The sequence below is a fragment of the Loxodonta africana genome, chromosome X, assembly GCF_030014295.1.
Source record: "Loxodonta africana isolate mLoxAfr1 chromosome X, mLoxAfr1.hap2, whole genome shotgun sequence".
In the NCBI taxonomy this organism is placed as follows: domain Eukaryota; kingdom Metazoa; phylum Chordata; class Mammalia; order Proboscidea; family Elephantidae; genus Loxodonta; species Loxodonta africana.
In genome coordinates this window covers 47,580,512-47,597,433 of record NC_087369.1, presented here as the reverse complement: position 1 = coordinate 47,597,433, position 16,922 = coordinate 47,580,512, and the positions used below count along the sequence as shown (strand labels likewise).

Here is a 16,922-nt window from a genome sequence, read left to right as displayed (position 1 = left end):
ATTTAAATTCTTTCCGTTTTTATCTAAATAGCAATAGATAGTGGGTGATGTTGTTTTTATTAGGATTTTATTCATTAAAATTTTATCTGATATAAAAGTTTAGGCATAAATGAATACATTGACAAATTCTACAAGCTTTTTAAATGACAGATGAACATATATTTCTGACATTTTAAGTTGATTCCCAAATCATTCAGCTTACTTTAAACATACTTTAAATTAGTACTAGTACCAGGTGCTTGATTTTAATAACTGCTTTAGTGACTTGAGAAACTATGACATTGTGCTTAATTATTTTGTTGTTAAAGCCATTGAATTTCACCTAACTTCGTGATCTATGTTAAGCGTGTTAGGCTAACAATTTAGTTTTAAAAGATTTTTCGTGCATATTTAAAATCTAGTGATAAATGTAAGCTTTTCTTTCCCTTGAAATATTTTACAGTTAAGCAAATGAAATACGGCAAATAAGAAAAGAGCTTTGAGAAGATTGGAGTTTTGTAAATTGCTAGAGCTTTGTTTTACAATTTTTAGTTCTTCAAGGAAATAAGAGTCTATGTTTTGTCATTCTTTTTAATATGTTTACCTCATGTGCTTTAAGTAGACTAAACTTTAACTGCAGCAGATACTTCATGCAGGGAGTATCCTGGTTTATATTCTGAAGTGCTTTCACTCCTGCTTGCTTCCCCTTGAAATCTTCTCGAAAGAAGTTGGCACATTATTTTGCGAATGTTGCTGGACATTAGGAAATACATGACTGGGTCTAAACAGCTATTGAAAGATGAGAGAACCAGCATGATCTCATTGGTTTTATGAACGATTTCCTTCCAGGAGCAAGATGACTTATTTAGCTGTGAAGAAATGTAGATGAATCGAAAGGTATGATAGGGAACAAAACATATAGTAAAAATGATAAGTACAATAAAGGAATTCCGGGCTGTAGTAGCATATTTACCAGAATTAGGAAATTTCGACCTCCTTTTAGAAATCCTTAATAGATTCTTACCTATTTTAATATATGAAAGAATTATTAGTAGGAAAATTAGCCAGAACATTACCACGAGAATGAAGTTAAAAATTGCTTCTCCTTTCGCATTATGCTTATCTCTGTAATGGAAACACATTGTGGAATTATGCCCTTCTTTCTTCAATGTTAAAATAATCATAGTTAGAAATGCAGCTAGAGCAATTGTCCATACTGTACAGCAAACATAAATACTTTGTTTGGTTGTTATTACCTTCCGTTGTTGTATAGACCGATTAATTTTTATGTAGCGATCCAAACTGATGAATCCCAGCAAAATAATGCTAATGTACATGTTCATATAAAATAGTGTTCCCACAACCTTGCAAAAAATCACACCCAGTGTCCACTTGTTTTGGTTAATGTGATACATTATTCGGAAAGGGAGGCAGAAGATGAGCAGGAGGTCTGCAATGGCGACATTAAGTAGGTAAATTTGAATAGAATTTCTTTTGCGGTGGATACCCAGAAATACATAGAGGGCAATTATGTTCCCAACCAGTCCCACAATGAAGATAACAGAGTAGAATGTTGTTAACACATTAGACAGTAAGTTTTCATCCATGGAGCAGGCAGTAGTAACATTTGATATTTTTGAGAAGTTCTGTGGTGATTGGTCACTGTGATTAGTGATAAAGTATGTTCCATGGGAGGAGAAAGGCCAGCCGCTGACTGAAGTTGTCATCATTGTGACAGTGTGACTTCTCATTGTCTTCTGTGGAGATCAAAAAGTGAAGACGCTAGATGACATGTTCCTTGTGGGTAGCTTTTATGTCTTCAGATTTTTCTACAATATAATGACAGTCATTTTCTATTTTAACAGCAGTTACTTTAACTCAAAGCATAAATAACAAATGATTTATTGTCAGGCATTGTGAGAAACTTTACTTTTATCCTTCTTTGGACTGTTTGGAAATCTACACTCTGTATGTAGCAGCATTATTGTATCACCAAACAAGCAGCAAACGCAGCAGGATCTTATGGAATGTCCTGTTCTAACCTTTCCTGTGGTTGTAGTATACATTCAAGGCTGGTTTCACTTATTATATTAAAATAAATAATTGAATTATAAGGTCATCATTTCTTAGGGAGATTATTGGGGGAATAGTAGGGTCGCTGTGAGTCGGAATCGACTCCACGGCAGTGGGTTTTTGGAGAGATGAAAGTGAAGAAAAATCACAGCTGATATTTTTCAAAGATAAGTGTCAGTTTTCCTAAAGGTGGCTATAGCCTTATGAGTGAGTGGGCCCACCGATGGCCCTGCCTAGCCTCAGAACTGCTTCCTGTCTTGACTCTTTCCCTCACATGTGACATTTGTTCATTTTGACACATGTTGCCACACAGGGTGTAACAGACAAACTATGGGAATCTCTCATTCTATGGTGGAAATGGGGATGGGAGTCCTAACTTTCTTCCATTGTACACCTAAGACCAAGCTGGGGGTATGCAATTAACATAACAGACCGAGAGAGCACAACACCTGTCTAGAACCTTGTAAGTGTGTGAATTCCACTTGTTTGTAGCAGCAGAGAATCTTAGCAATGCTGCTTGTTATTGGTCCTTTCCTAGGCATTGACTGACTTGGAGATCTCAGCCTGAGGGCCCATCATAAAGAGCTAGAAGACATGAGGTGAGGATCACTGGAAGTCTCATCACATTCCTTTCTTAGAATGGTTGCCCTATTTCTCAACAGCAGCTCTTAGCAGGTATAACACATAGAGGTTTCAGAATAAGGTTTTCAAAATCAGACCTAACTAACTCTGTAACCTCGGACTTAATCTTTTCTAAGCTTCAGCTTTCTCGCTGGTAAAAATGAAAAATGCATATGAAGAACTTAACCCTGGCACATAGCAAGTGCTCAATAGAAGTTAGGTTTAAAAAACACCTTTTGATTAATCTCATTTTATTGATCCTGGCTAAGCACTGCTTAGAAAACAAAGGTGAATAAGACCAGAGACCTTGCTCTTAGGAAATATTTTTGTAGGAGCGTGCATTCAAACCCTGAATGTTAAAATGTAAAGTGGATTTGAATCGTAACAATTAACTTCCTGATTTGACATTATAACCAGAGGAAAATTTGGAAGAACTTAGCCTTTCTTAAAACTCTATCTATAATTTGATCAAGATGAAACCATTTGGGTAGAGGGTAAAATTCAGGTTTAAATTTTTGTAGAGGGGAGAATTAATGCCAACAAAGAGGAATTGGGTAGTAAAGAGGAAGTCATGTAATCTCTGGTAAGAAGAGTCTGTCACCTAGAGTTCAGGACAGTGGCGGGGGAGGGGGGAGTAAGGACGGAGGACTGAGTCTAGTCTGGTGTCTCAAGATGGATTCCACAAAGTTTATAGAAACTTATAGGCATGTTTCTCAGGCATGATCTAAGATTCTTAAAAGGAAAGGTAATCTAGGAAGAGTGACAGGCTGTCAAAAATGAAACCGATAATGCAGTCTGAACTACCAGGAAGAGGAAAGGGGGGTCTGTGTTGTGTGGCTACATAGGGAGCTCTCAAAAGGCTCAAAAACCAAACCAAACCCATTGCCATAGAGTCGGTCCTGAGTAAAGGGAGTTGAGACATAAGAAATGAAGTGATTTTGAGAGCTCAGGTAGCTCAAATAGCTCCAAAAACTCCTTTGTAGGTGGTTATTTTTTTTCTTCTCCCTCACTAGATTTTAAACTCCACTAAGGTAAGAACTGGGTCTGATTTATCTGTCTGTGTATACCAGGTGCTTAGCACAATAAGTATTGTTGAATGAAAGATGGAATTTAGGAGAAATATATGTAAAGTTCTGCATGTGAGTATTAAAATCAATTGGACAAGTACAGGAAAAGCTTTAGTTGTATTAACAGAAACACAATGGCAATTGACTACTCTTGCTCTCATCAGTAGTGTGAGATGGTTGCAACAAAAACTAACCCCAACTTTGGCTGAATTCGTAGACATGTAGTGTCTTAAATAGAGGTTGTTACTATTAGTTTGGTTCTATACCAGGCTGGTAGGGTTTCTTCTGGAATACAGTGTTTCATCCTGAGCAGTATACCCAGAAAAGGCTGCAGACCAGACAGGGAGAAGAGTTCAAATCATGTCATAGGAGCAAATTGAAGGAATCAGACACCATACCCTAGAGATGTGAATGCTTCACAAGGCCGTGGAGGAAAGGGTTTCAGCTTGTTATATGTGTCTTCAGAAAGCAGAACGAGGACAAGTGAGTAGAAATTGCAGAGGCAGATGTTGCCTCCTTTTAAGGAAATGCTTTTTTAGAATGGAACAGTCTATTTTGGGAGGCAATAAGGGTCCTACCACTGGAGATTTTCTGCACTACCACCAAATGGGTACTCTGTAGAAGGGATTCTCAGTGGTTTGCAATCCTGGCTGCATATTAGAATCCCCTCAAGGGCTTTTTAAAGATACTGATGCCTGCCTGGCTCCATCCCCAGATATTCTGATGTGATTGGTCTGGAATGGGCTCCAAGCAATGGTTTTCTTTGAAAGCTCCTCTGGGATTCTAATGTGCTGTCAGAATTGAACCCTTGAGCTAAATGACCAAACCATTAACTTATATTTATTTAGCACTTGCTGTGTACCAGACACTGTGTTAAGCCTATTTATATTATTTCATTTACATAATCCTTACTGTAAACTTGTGAGGTAGGTATCGCAAAAGAGGTAATGAAAGATCAAGTTATGACCATTTACCCAGGGCCACATAGTTCTTAAATCAGTGCTCGGGTTAGGACTCAGATCTGTCTGACTTACAGAGCCCATGATGCTTTTCATCAAACCTCACTTTTTCTTATCACATATGATCAGCACTTTCCTTATGAATGTTGATTTGCAGCAGTGGTATTTTGACACGATTCATTTAACATTATCCATGCTAGCGATTTTAAGAAAAGATTATGCCATCTATTTACTTCTTTGAAAAACATATTAATCTTTTTATTTGGCATATCCATTATAGAAAAGTAAATAAATTCAGAGTTTTCAGAATCACAAAACATTCATCAGAATGTTCAGCATATCTCCCAGAGCATATCTTTCCAAACTTTACTTCTAAACCTGAGAGCCGTAATTAAGATGTCACTAGAAAGCTGTTAGCACAAAGTACGTATCCTGAAATCATTTGCCTCAGCTCTAATCTGCAAGTAAAATAAATAAATAATAGTTGTGGAAGATATTAACAGTAAACTTTCTGGTTTTGCTTTGTTCTCAAAGTTTAAAGAATGCATCTGTTTAAAATGGTAATAGTAGTCATCATTTAGAACCATGAATTAGGTGGCTAGTATCCAATTATTTACTGACAAATCAACAGATTAGAGTCTGTTCTAAATGCAGTGGCTGATTTTTGCCTTCATTAAGGTTGGTTGGAGGAGTCCTGGTGGCACAGTGATTAAAGCACTTGGCTGCTAAACAAAAGATCGACTGTTTGAACCCAACAACTGCTCTGCGGGAGAAAGACATGGCAGTCTGCTTTCGTAAAGATTTACAGCCTTGGAAACCCTATGGGGGCAGCTCTACTCTGTCCTATAGGGTCACTGTAGGGTTGCTGTGAGTTGGAATCAACTCAAGGGCAGTGGGTTTGGCTTTGGTTTTTTAAGGTTGGTTGGCACAGTAACAATATGTCAATCATTTACTGTTCTTAAGGCCATTTATTGATGTTTTAAAAACTCCGTGTTTGATAATGTCAGGAATCACCAGTGAAGACAAGAAATAAACCACTGTGTTTACATAGTGGACTAATTTCCCAGTGGACATTACTTGTGACACTTGCAGTGGTTTTCTAATAGTAGGTGGTTTTAAGTGTTTTTTCCACCATTGTTACTTGGCTAATTATGAAGTTAGCAACCCTTCGTTAGTGCCTTGTATCCACCCCACCCCACGCCACCAAATTTTTTTAAACTGGCTCATATAAGAGCTACTGCACTGGAGGGCAGGACCTGACAGATTCCACTGTGGCCCAGATGAGCAGAAGCTTTTTAAATGCCGTTTTGGTATGTTTGTAAAAACACCACATTGCTATGTTAAAATACATACCTATTTGATAATAATAGCAACCTTTCACCGTTTTCAGTTTAACTTGATAGTCACTGAATCATTCAGGCCATGCTTCTAAAATTGCATTAATTGCTGCATACAGAATGAAAATTGAAAGCATATTACTTTAGGAATAATATTAATAGTATATTAGGTTTTGTTATAAACTTATTTGCGTCTAAAAGCCCATTTAAAAAATTTTTTTAGTTCACTAAAGTGCATTTTGCTTTTTTTTTCCTCGAATGAAAAGAAAACAAACCTGTTGCCGTCGAATCGATTCTGACTCATGGCAACCCTATAGGACAGAGTAGAACTGCCCAATAGTGGTTCCAAGGAGCCGCTGGCGGATTTGAAGTGCTGACCTTTGGTTAGCAGTATTAGCTCCCCGTAGCTTTTAACCACTTGGCCACCAGGGCTCCTGTACTTACTGTAAAATATAACAGTGTAATAAAGAAAATACTGTAATTGAAAATAGGGAGGCAGCCCAGCTTAATAAGGTTAACCGGTTGCAGATAATTTAGCATACATTGGAAATAAAATTTGTTCCATATGAAAATAACTTTTAATCAATTCAAGTAGATCTACAAATCTTTATTGTAATATACAAAGGATAGTATAAGCAGTGTGACTTGACAATATAAGCTTGAATAACCTTGAATGTCCTAAAGTTCTTAAAGTAACTAAAGTGACATAGCTTCAGGCTCATTTTAGTCAAAGCAGTAGTATCACTCCAGGTTCATTATAATTTTAGAATTAGATGAGGTTTGTGATGGTATTCTCTCCTTCTTATCACTATGATAAACTCTGCCAAGTAAAATAAAATATCATTTTTGGGGGGTATATATATGTATATATATAAAATGAAGAGATTCTGGAGTTTTCGTTTGCATCCTAGTCCGATATTTAACCACTATCTGTCTTACTGAAAGCAAAATACTACTGGTATTAGAGCAGCCTTATCACCATGAATCACCATGAATCAGGTTTCACTTTTAATGTTCAAATAATCAGATTATAGCTAAAATAAAGGATCATTTATTTAGTTGAGATCAAGGAATACTCACAGTTCAGGCTCTCCTGAAGTAAAAGGAGCTGAACCTCAAACTTCCCTAGACACAGAGACTTGTCTTGGTTGTGTTATCTGGACTCCTCCATCCGGTCGTTGTGCAATTGGTTGGGGTTTTCTTCTTTTTTATATTCGCGTGTTGGTGGTCGATTTTTTTTTTCTTTTCTTTCTTTTTTCGATATGACAACCCTCAGACTCCTTTTGAAAATACTAAGAGACCTCACCACCATACAAAAGCATTGTGTTTAAGCTCAGTCATTATTTAAGCTTAGGAAATTATACCTTTTTTATGGATAACTACCTTCTAACTTGACAGTTGTAGAAAATTTTCTTCACCCCCCCAAAGTAAAGAATTTTCATAAATTCTAAGAAGAAACATGTATTTTCCATTTTTCCTAAGAATTTATGCTATATGCTATATGAACTTTCTTAAAAGCATAAGCGTTGAATTTGTTTCTTTCTGGAATTGTTTTAGAAATTAAATTATGCACATGAAGTGACATTCTTATGTAAAATTATACTAACATCAGGATGAAAATATTTTGTCTTTATTTTTTGTTTTATTTGGTCTGTACATTTTAGTGTATTTCCACGTATTCCTTAAGACCTTGGATTTATTTTCTAAAACAATGTTATAATTTTTGGATTAGATGAGATTTGTGATGGTATTCTCCCCTTTTGATCACTATGATAAACTCTGCCAAGTAAATTAAAATCTCTTATGTTTTAAAGAAAATAATGAAGGGACTCTGCAGTTTTTGTTTTGGTCCTAGTCCAATATTTAACCACTATCTGTCCATCTATGTAACTGCTGGCCCTGCAGTTTAATGTCATTTCCCTTTTTTTGTTGTCATCTGAAATGAACAAGTTTGTTTTAATCCTCTCCATAATTGTTTCGCTACAGCCTTGTTTACTTTAGGCTAAATATTTGACTCATTGGGCTTTATGTAATATTCTAATTATTATTTGGGTAAATATACTCAACGTTGTATTCTTCAGAGCTTTTAGTTTGCTATAAATATAACACATGAGTTAGAATTTTTTAAGTTACTAGAATAAAAATATTACTTCCCCCTAGAGCTTCTGAGAAGGAAGGTGGTTACTGTATTGGTCTAGCACAATTACTGTATTGGTCTGGCAGGATTTTTTTTTTTTTAATGACTAAATAAGTATAAAACTATTAGCCTTTTATTTTATAAAATCTAGTATGAATATCTTTTTTCTATATTATGCTAGTTATTTTTCACACCTGAGCCATCCCTTTTCAAAATGCTAATCTTGCTTTACTCTTCAGTTCCCCAGTGGCTCTATTGTGGCCATGTTTTTTCTATTTTCTCCTCAGTGTGAGTCAGCAGGGCTACCACCAGATTTGAGTATAATCAGCCCATATAATTTTTTTCTAGTTCTTCCTTTATACCACCTTTTTCCTGTTCATTCTGAACTGTCTCTCTGTTCTTAACTCATTCTTCTGTACCCTCTTCCCCTCACCATTCCTCTTTTTCCTTTGTTGGTGTCTTAAGCTTTTTATTTATATACAGGTGGAGGTAAAAAAGAAGAAATAATGTTTATCAATATCACTGCCCTCTCTTGATCTAAATCCCCACCCTGCTTCAATCCTGCTCTCCACGTGCTCTAGACCAGAACTGCAGCAGGGGACAAAAACAGTCATGTTGATTGGTCTTGCTTCAAATTCATGACCACAAACCTCAAATGGGCCCCTGTGCTGCTAGCAGTCCTGTTGTATTTCCTTAGTCCAGTGGTTCTCAAAGCATGGCTCCTAGACCAGCGGTATCAACCTCACATTCTTGATCCCTCACTGAACGTGAGCCAGAAATTCTGGACGTGGGGCCCAGCAATCTGTGTGGTTCTGATGCTAAAGTTTCAGAATTACTGCCTCAGGCAATTCTCCTACTCTTTGAAAAGACTTTTTCATACCTTCTCTCTTCTCAAACTGCCAGCAACCCCCTCTCCTCCCTCACTCCCAGCTGATGGTCACTTTTTATTTCACTGAGAAAAATGGAAGCATTAAGAAGAGAACTTCCTCATTTTTCTACCTCCACTGCCTGCAACTACAGGTCCCCTGTGCCTTGTCTTCTCTGTTGCCACTAGGCCCACCTACTCCACTTGTGCATGAAATCCCACCCCCTCTCTCTCCTGGAGTATCAAGTTTTTTCTCTCTATGGGATCATTCCTGTTAGCACACAAAATAAAAACAAAAACTCCCTGAATAGCTCTAGGTGCTGCTGTGGAGTCAGCCATAGGATATATTGTTACGTGAAATTTTTGAATATTTGTATGTATTTTCTTATTTCCCCCCCAAAAATGGAAGGACACACCAAAAACTAATAAAAATAGTTACTGATGGGAAGAGAGAGAAAACAAAAGCTAGACTTCTCTTAATGGTGTTTGTTTTATAGTTTTGACTTTAAAGAATCATGTAAATGATACAATTTAAAAAGCAAATTAAAACAAATGAGCCTCACTCTATAACAAATTGAAAGCGTAACCACAAGGAGAATGATCTTAAGTGACTTTAAAATCATATTTTTTATATAATTTTAGAGTTTGCAAGAATAGTACAAAGAATTCCAAATACCCTTTATTCAGATCCCCCAAATGTTAATACCTTCCTACGTTTGCTTTATCTTTCTCAATTTCTCACTGTCTTTATTCATCTACCTATTCGTTTGTTTTCTAAAAATAAGGAATTCTGTTATATAACCACAGTACAATTATCAAAATCAAGGAATTAATATTGAAAGAATACTATTATTTAATCTCCTGGCCTTGTTCAGATTTCATCAACTGTCCTAACAGTATAAAGCAAAAATAAAAACAAGATCATGTATTTATTTGTTACATCTCTTAGTCTCCTTTAATCTGAAAACACTTCCGGAGTCTTTTCTTTGTGTTTCATGATGTGGACAGTTTTGAAGAATACAGACCAGTTACATTGTAGAATGTCCATTTGGTTTATCTGATGTTTCCTTATGATTATCAAACCAACCAGTTGCCGTTAAGTTGATTCTGACTCATGGCGACCCATGTGTGTCAGAGTAGAATTGTGCTCCATAGGGTTTCAATGGCTGATTTTTCAAAAGTAGATTGCCAGGCCTTCCTTTCAAGGTGCCTCGGGGTGGACCCAAGCCGCCAACCTTTCAGTAAGCAGCTGAGGGTGTTAACTGATTGCACCACCTGGGGACTCCTTCTTTATGATTAAACGAACAAAAAAAAAAAAAGCCCATTGCCTGTCGAGTCAGTTCTGACTAACAGCAACCCTGTAGGACTGAGTAGAACTGCCCCATAGGGTTTCCAAGGAGCAGCTGGTGGGTTCAAACTGCCAGCCTTTTGGTTAGCAGCCTTGGCTTTTAACCACTGTGCCACCAGGGCTCCCCTCTTTATGATTAGACCTGGTTATATACTTTTGACAGGAATACCACACAAGTGTTGCTGAATTCTTCTCTGTGCCTCATATTGGGAAGCACATGCTATCGATTAGCCTATTACCAGCAATGTAACTTTGACAGTAGTCTCTGCCAGGTTTCTCTCCTGTAAAATTATAATTTTACCCTTTGTCGTTAATAAGTGTTCTGTGGGAGCTACTTTAAGATTATATAAATATCCTCTTACTCTTCCAGCTTTCACCCACTACTTAACATCATTTGATGATCCTTACTTGAATCATATGTAAGATTATAACTGCCAAAAGATGATTTTCTAGTTCCATCATTTCTTCTACATTTGTTAGTTGGTTTGCTGCTTAAGGAAAAGCTTTTTCTTCTCCCTCATTTATTTATTTATATCAGCGTAGACTCACGGATTCTTACTTTATCCAGCAGTAAAACAGTATCTTGACTGGGCTTACCTAAGTGAGATAATAGTCTAAGAAGGAAAACACACACACACACACACACACACACACACAAAGAAACCTTAAACAGCATACAGTGGTCTTGTTACTGGTAGTGATATTGTTATTTTGAAACTTATACATGCACACAGTAGAATAAAGCAAATGAGTAATTATGTCAATGTCCTTAGGTACCAAGATTACAAAATCAAAGAAGTAAAGACCTTATAATCAAATGGGAAAAAGCATCAGTATGAATTCCTGATTTATTTTTCTCCTTCTAAAAAATACATATCCTTTAGTTCTGTCCACCGAAAAGCCTGAGAAGCAATGATAAGCCTGTAGTAATAATATGCCTAGTATCCAGACTGTTCATTTAAATACTTTTTCCCACAAAAAAGAATCAGGGCTGCTTGCAGAAATGGCAAATTCCAGATGTGGGACAGGAAATGAACAAGATGAGCCTGGAATATCTTGTGCTAGAAATTAAAGACTTCTAGAGTCTTCAAAGGAAACCCTGGTGGTATAGTGGTTAAGTGCTACGGCTGCTAACCAAAGGGTTGGCAGTTTGTATCCTCCAGGCGCTCCTTGGAAACTCAGTGGGGCAGTTCTACTCTATCCTATAGGGTTGCTATAGGGTCGCTATGAGTTGGAACCGACTCGATGGCACTGGGTTTGGTGTTTTGGGTTAGAGTCTTACAAAAGGACATAAGAGCTGACTTAAAAGGGCTTCCACTGGCCAAACTTGGGACACTTTGAGCATCAAATAAATAAATAAAGGCTGTAATTGATTAAAACACATCAAATATATATAAATCTATAAAATTATAATAATAACATAAAAAGGCCTTCATTACTGGTCACCTTTCTAGGTTGCCTAGAAACCAATTTGTTTTTCTGGAAATAGTTCATAGCAGCTTTGTTCATGATATCCGAAAACTGGAAATAGCCCAAATGTCTGTCAACCAGAGAATGGACAAACTGTGGTATATGCATACAATGGAATGCTTCTCAGCAATAAAAAAGAATGAACTACGGATTGCAGCAACATGGGTGACTCTCAAAAACATGCTGAGTGGAAGAAGCCTTACATAAGAGAGTGTAACTGTTTGGGTTCATACAGACAAACCTGTGGTGTAGAAAATGCCGGAATAGTGATTAGTACTAGCGTGGGGGATGTTGAATGGGAAGGGGATGAGTGAGCTTTCTGGGATGACAATAATATCTTGATAGGAGTTTGGGTTACATAGATGTATGTATTTGTCAAAACTGTCCAATGGTACTCTTAAAATTTATGTATTTCACAGTATGTAGATTTTACTTTTAGAAAGAATTGTAAACAAATATTAAACTCTATTTAATGATTTGTGTGCCGAAGTGTAGGGGTGAAAAGTACTGATGGCTATAACTTATTCTGAAGTACATCCAAAAAAATAAGATGAATTGATAGTTGGATAGAGGAATGAATAGATAGGTATGTCATGAAGCAAATGTTGCAGGATGTTAATGGTAGAGTCTAGATAGTGGATAAAACCCAGTAGATAGTGGATATATGGCTATTTGCTATACAATTCTTTCAATTTTCTGTATGTTCAAAATTTCTTATAATAAAATGTTGAGGAAAATCTCCATTTTGCAACCCTTAATTATGGACCTAGGCATCAATGGCTGCTAAAATCATTGAGTGAAAAGTTGATCGGTAGAGCCTTAAAATGATGGACCAGGCAGACAAAACCCGAACCCATTGATCAATCCTGTCATTAAAAGCAGGACAACCAGACATTATGTTCATCTTGGTGTGATAAGGTAGATATACCACCTATAAAGTATTATTGCCAAAAACCAAAATTGAATCTGAATCTAATCAAGCTTCTAGATCTAACTACCAATTTACAGAAAAAAAAATATGTATTTTTTTTATAGGAGATGAAGGAATATATTAAACGACACCCTGAGGACAACATTAGCATTAACTAAGTCCAGTCTGTGGGGGATTCCACAGGGCAAATTACCTAGTATCTTAAACCAATGACATGAACATTAAGAAAAAGGTACAGGAGGGTGATCTGTTAAAGAGTAAGAGAGACTTGAGACGTAACCCTCAAATGCAGTGTATGGGCCTTGGATTCCATTTTAAACTAACCAACTACAAAAAGACATTTTGAGACAGTCAAGGAAAATTGAATATGGACTGGGTATTAGATGATATTAAAGAATTAATGTTAATTTTATTAGGTATAAAAATGATATTATGGTTATTTTTCAAGTCCTTCTCTGTTAGAAAGCCCAAACTATTCACAGGCGAAATGATACGATGATTTGTTTTAAAATGCTTCAGCAAAAAAAAAACAAATTGTTGGGGATAGATGAGCAGGAATGGAAGAATGTCAGCAGTCATAAATCTGAGTGATAAGTACATGGGATTTATTCATCTATCTTCTCCACTGGTAAAGGTTAAAAGAGAAATTTCCTCAGCTTCACGTTCTCTTCTAGCTACATCCCATTTCCCCATTCTGAATACAGTAAAACTTTGAAAGATATCTATACTTACTATTGCCACATCATCTCTTCCTGTTCTCTCTTGGACTTGGCCCAATAAGGATTTTTATTGCTATCATACCATCAAAACTGCTCTTATCAAAGTCACCAGTGACTTCCAAGTTGCCAAAACTGATAGTCAGTTCTTACTTATCTTAAATGACCTCTCAGAAGCACTGAACACTAATAATCATTCCTTCTTGAAAAAGTTTCTTCACTTGGCTTTAGGACACCAAACTCCCTTGATTTTCCCTCCTGCTTCACTGTGTAGGCGTTGTTTCCTTTGCTAAATTATTCTCATCTTCCTGACCTCAAATATTGACATGCCCCAGGGTTCAATTCTTTTTCTTTGTTAGTACTCATTCCCTAAGCGATTTCATTCATTACGTTGTCTGTAAATACTATCTGAATGTTTTTGATTCCCAAATTTATGTCTCCAATCCAGCCCCCCTCCCTCCATATCTGATAAAATCTCATGCTCAATATATATGAAACCAAATCCTTGATCCCCGTACAGTCTCCTCCCTGAATGTTCCCCGTTTCAGTAAGTGGCATCTTCATTTTCATTCACTTGCTCAGAACAAAAACCTAGTGGTCATACTTCTTTTTCTCACACCCCATATCCAATCCATCAGCAATTTCTGTCTGCTTTACCTTCTGTCACTCTAATTTAGTCCAAGTCACTCTCTTCTCTTGCCTGAACAATTGCAATAGCCTCCTTACTTCCACTCTTGTATCCCTACAATCCAGTGTCCACACAGCAGCCAAAGTGATTCATTGAAAACCTAAACCTGATTATACTGCTCCCCTGCTTAAAACCTTCCAGTAGTTTACATCTTGCTCAGAAAAAATCCAGAGTTCTGATAATGGCTTCAAGGCCCTAGATAATAAGGGCTTTGATGATCATCTCTCGAATCACATTCCCCACCTCTCTTCCCCTTCCTTACTATTCCCCAAACATACCAGCCTTCCTTGTATTTCCTGTCCTCTTTTTTTTTTTTTCCACCTGGAAGTTGCTTCCACATGGCCCGCTCTTTCACTTCATCTGCTCTCTCTTCAAATTACTACCCCATCAAAGAGGCCTTCCCAGACCTCCCTAGCTAAAATAGGTGTTCCCTGGTTCCCAAAGTTGTAACATTAGCCTCCTTCCAAACCAAAACCAAACCCATTGCTGTTGAGTCAATTCCGACTCATAGCGTCCCTGTGGGACAGAGTAGAACTGCCCCCATAGAGTTTCCAAGGAGCGCCTGGCAGATTTGAACTGCCGACCTTTTGGTTAGCAGCCGTAGCACTTAACCACTATGCCACCAGGATTTCCATTCCCAGCTTAATTTTACCTCACAGCACTTAATAGTGCCTGCTTTTACATGATATTGATTGGTATTTATTTATATATTTATTTTCAAATTTTATGACTTATCTAACTTACAGATTTATTGAGAATGACTGAATCCACACTCTGATAGAAGTACATAGATTTCAGTATAATATTAACTTATGCATAAATATATTCAACAGACTGTAAAGCATATACTTTGAAGTTCTGATTCAAGCTTCCACTTCCCCTTCCTAAGAAGGTGATGAAAACACTTCTGCAGGCAAGCCGAGAGACCCTGTTAGGGTCTGGTTTGTTTTTCTTCTTCTGCATCACGTGTCTCACTCTAGGCTTGTTCATATGCTATGTCCGTGCTAGAATTGTGCTGGTGTATTGCTTTCTCATTTGGGTCTGTTGTCATCGATCTCTACTTGAACCAACTTAAAAGTTCTCACTGAATGCAGTCTTTATCAGTTGATTTCTGTGGAGGTTTGCTTGCCCTCGACAGACTCTCTGGCTGCTTTGCATCATGCTGTAGTTTGCTTCCTGTTTGTTCATACGCACTAGGTTTCCCTCTCTTCTCTCTCTCTCACTCACACGCACTCATACATTCGCTTAAATTTGAGGCTAATCTTTCCTTGTTCTAGCATTATTGTAAAGGTCTTTAAACTTCTTTGGACAAAAGGAGTAACTTGACAGCAGTGGGTTTTTTGGTATCAGGTAGGCTAAACCTGAACTAAAACTGTGTCATTTTATGAGTGAGCAAGTATAAACCCAAATCCATTGTCAATAAGCTGATTCTGACTGATAGCAACCCTACAGGACAGAGTAGAACTGCCCCATAGGATTTCCAAGGTTATAATCTTTACGGAAGCAGACTACCACATCTTTCTCCCATTGAGTGACTGGTGGGTACGAACTGCTGACCTTTCAGTTAACAGCCAGCTGAGCACTTAACCACTGTGCCACCAGGGCTCATTTGAGTAAGTATAGGAGAGAATTAAAAAATACTTTTATCTTCCATTCCTGAAAAGGCTTGCCTTTTTTACAAACCCATATTTTAAGAGTGAGTGATACATAATTATAGTCATATTGAGGAGGATAGTATTTGATAGCTTTTGACCGAAGGTCCTCACAATTAAATCCTTTCCAGACACCACCCCCAACAAGGTCCCAGAAAGAGGCAGATGCAGAGGACAGGGTTCTACAAAGAAACCCTCATTGTTGCCATGAAGCTTGTGATATTTAGGGGGCCCTGGTCAAGTAGGCTACTTCTCATGGAGGACATCTTTGGCCTGGACTAGGGCAGGCCCAGAGCCCCTGGGTAGCATAAACAGTTGAGCGCGTGACTACTAACTGAAAGGTTGGCAGTTCTAACATACCCAGAGATGCTTCAGAAGGAAGGTCTGGAGGTCTGCTTCTGGAATGTCACAGCCATTGAAAATCCTATTTTACTTTGCAATAAATGGGGCCGCCATGAGTTGGAATTGACTCAGTGACAACTGGTTAGGGTTGTTTGTTTTGTGGTTTAGAGTCAGGCCAAGTGGTTTCCTTTCCCACTTTGTCACCTACCACTCCCACAGGGAGAAAAGGCATGCCCAAGTAGAGTATTGAATTCTCTGGGAACAAGGTTAAAATTAAAATCAGTAAGTCTGTCTGATCCATCTGCTCTAATGTCCCTCTCTTGTAGGGTGGAATGAATAAATAAAAGAAAGAGGAGGGAGTTGGGATAGTTGAGAAAGAAAGGGCCATCAGCGTCCCCTAAGGGCCAAGTTAGAGTGGATAAAGTCAGAGCTTTGAAGAAGCATTTTGGCAGGAAATATAAAAAAAAATTTTTCTTTAAATCTAGAGTGTCAGTCAAAGAAAGAGAACATTGCATGAAAAGACAGAGAATGCATCTATCTTTCTCTAATTTCCGTGCTTTCTGAGTAATTCTTAACGCCATATCCTAAGCTAGGAAGCCAGTAATTCCTGAAAAATACTGGCTAGAACAGGTAAGTCTTTGGAAAACTTAGTCAGAATTGAGAGTAGGGCAAATAACTCAAGCATCCAAGATTATGCCAAAAGTTGTTTCTAATGTGTTAGTATATTGTCATTTTAC

At 37.5% G+C, this 16,922-nt stretch overlaps 2 protein-coding genes across 14 annotated transcripts in view; one reads left to right on the top strand and one right to left on the bottom strand.

The window, feature by feature from the left end:
• CASK (calcium/calmodulin dependent serine protein kinase) overlaps nucleotides 1-16,922 on the top strand; it is a 455,537-nt gene that overhangs the window by 302,658 nt on the left and 135,957 nt on the right. The window lies entirely within an intron of this gene.
• GPR34 (G protein-coupled receptor 34) lies at nucleotides 51-7,229 on the bottom strand. Of its 6 annotated transcripts, none has more exons than XM_064278172.1 (4): nucleotides 7,117-7,228; nucleotides 6,312-6,479; nucleotides 6,053-6,145; nucleotides 51-1,736 (listed from the first exon to the last, which is right to left on the bottom strand). In XM_064278172.1, exon 4 carries the CDS (start codon nucleotides 1,728-1,730, stop codon nucleotides 603-605), a length of 1,128 nt encoding a protein of 375 aa, XP_064134242.1. In that variant the 5' UTR covers nucleotides 1,731-1,736; nucleotides 6,053-6,145; nucleotides 6,312-6,479; nucleotides 7,117-7,228; the 3' UTR covers nucleotides 51-602. The 6 variants fall into 6 exon arrangements, with proteins under 6 accessions (XP_064134242.1, XP_064134240.1, XP_010596043.1 ...); XM_064278170.1 differs by having other exon boundaries at nucleotides 51-1,808; nucleotides 7,117-7,227; XM_010597741.3 differs by lacking the exon at nucleotides 6,312-6,479 and having other exon boundaries at nucleotides 7,117-7,229.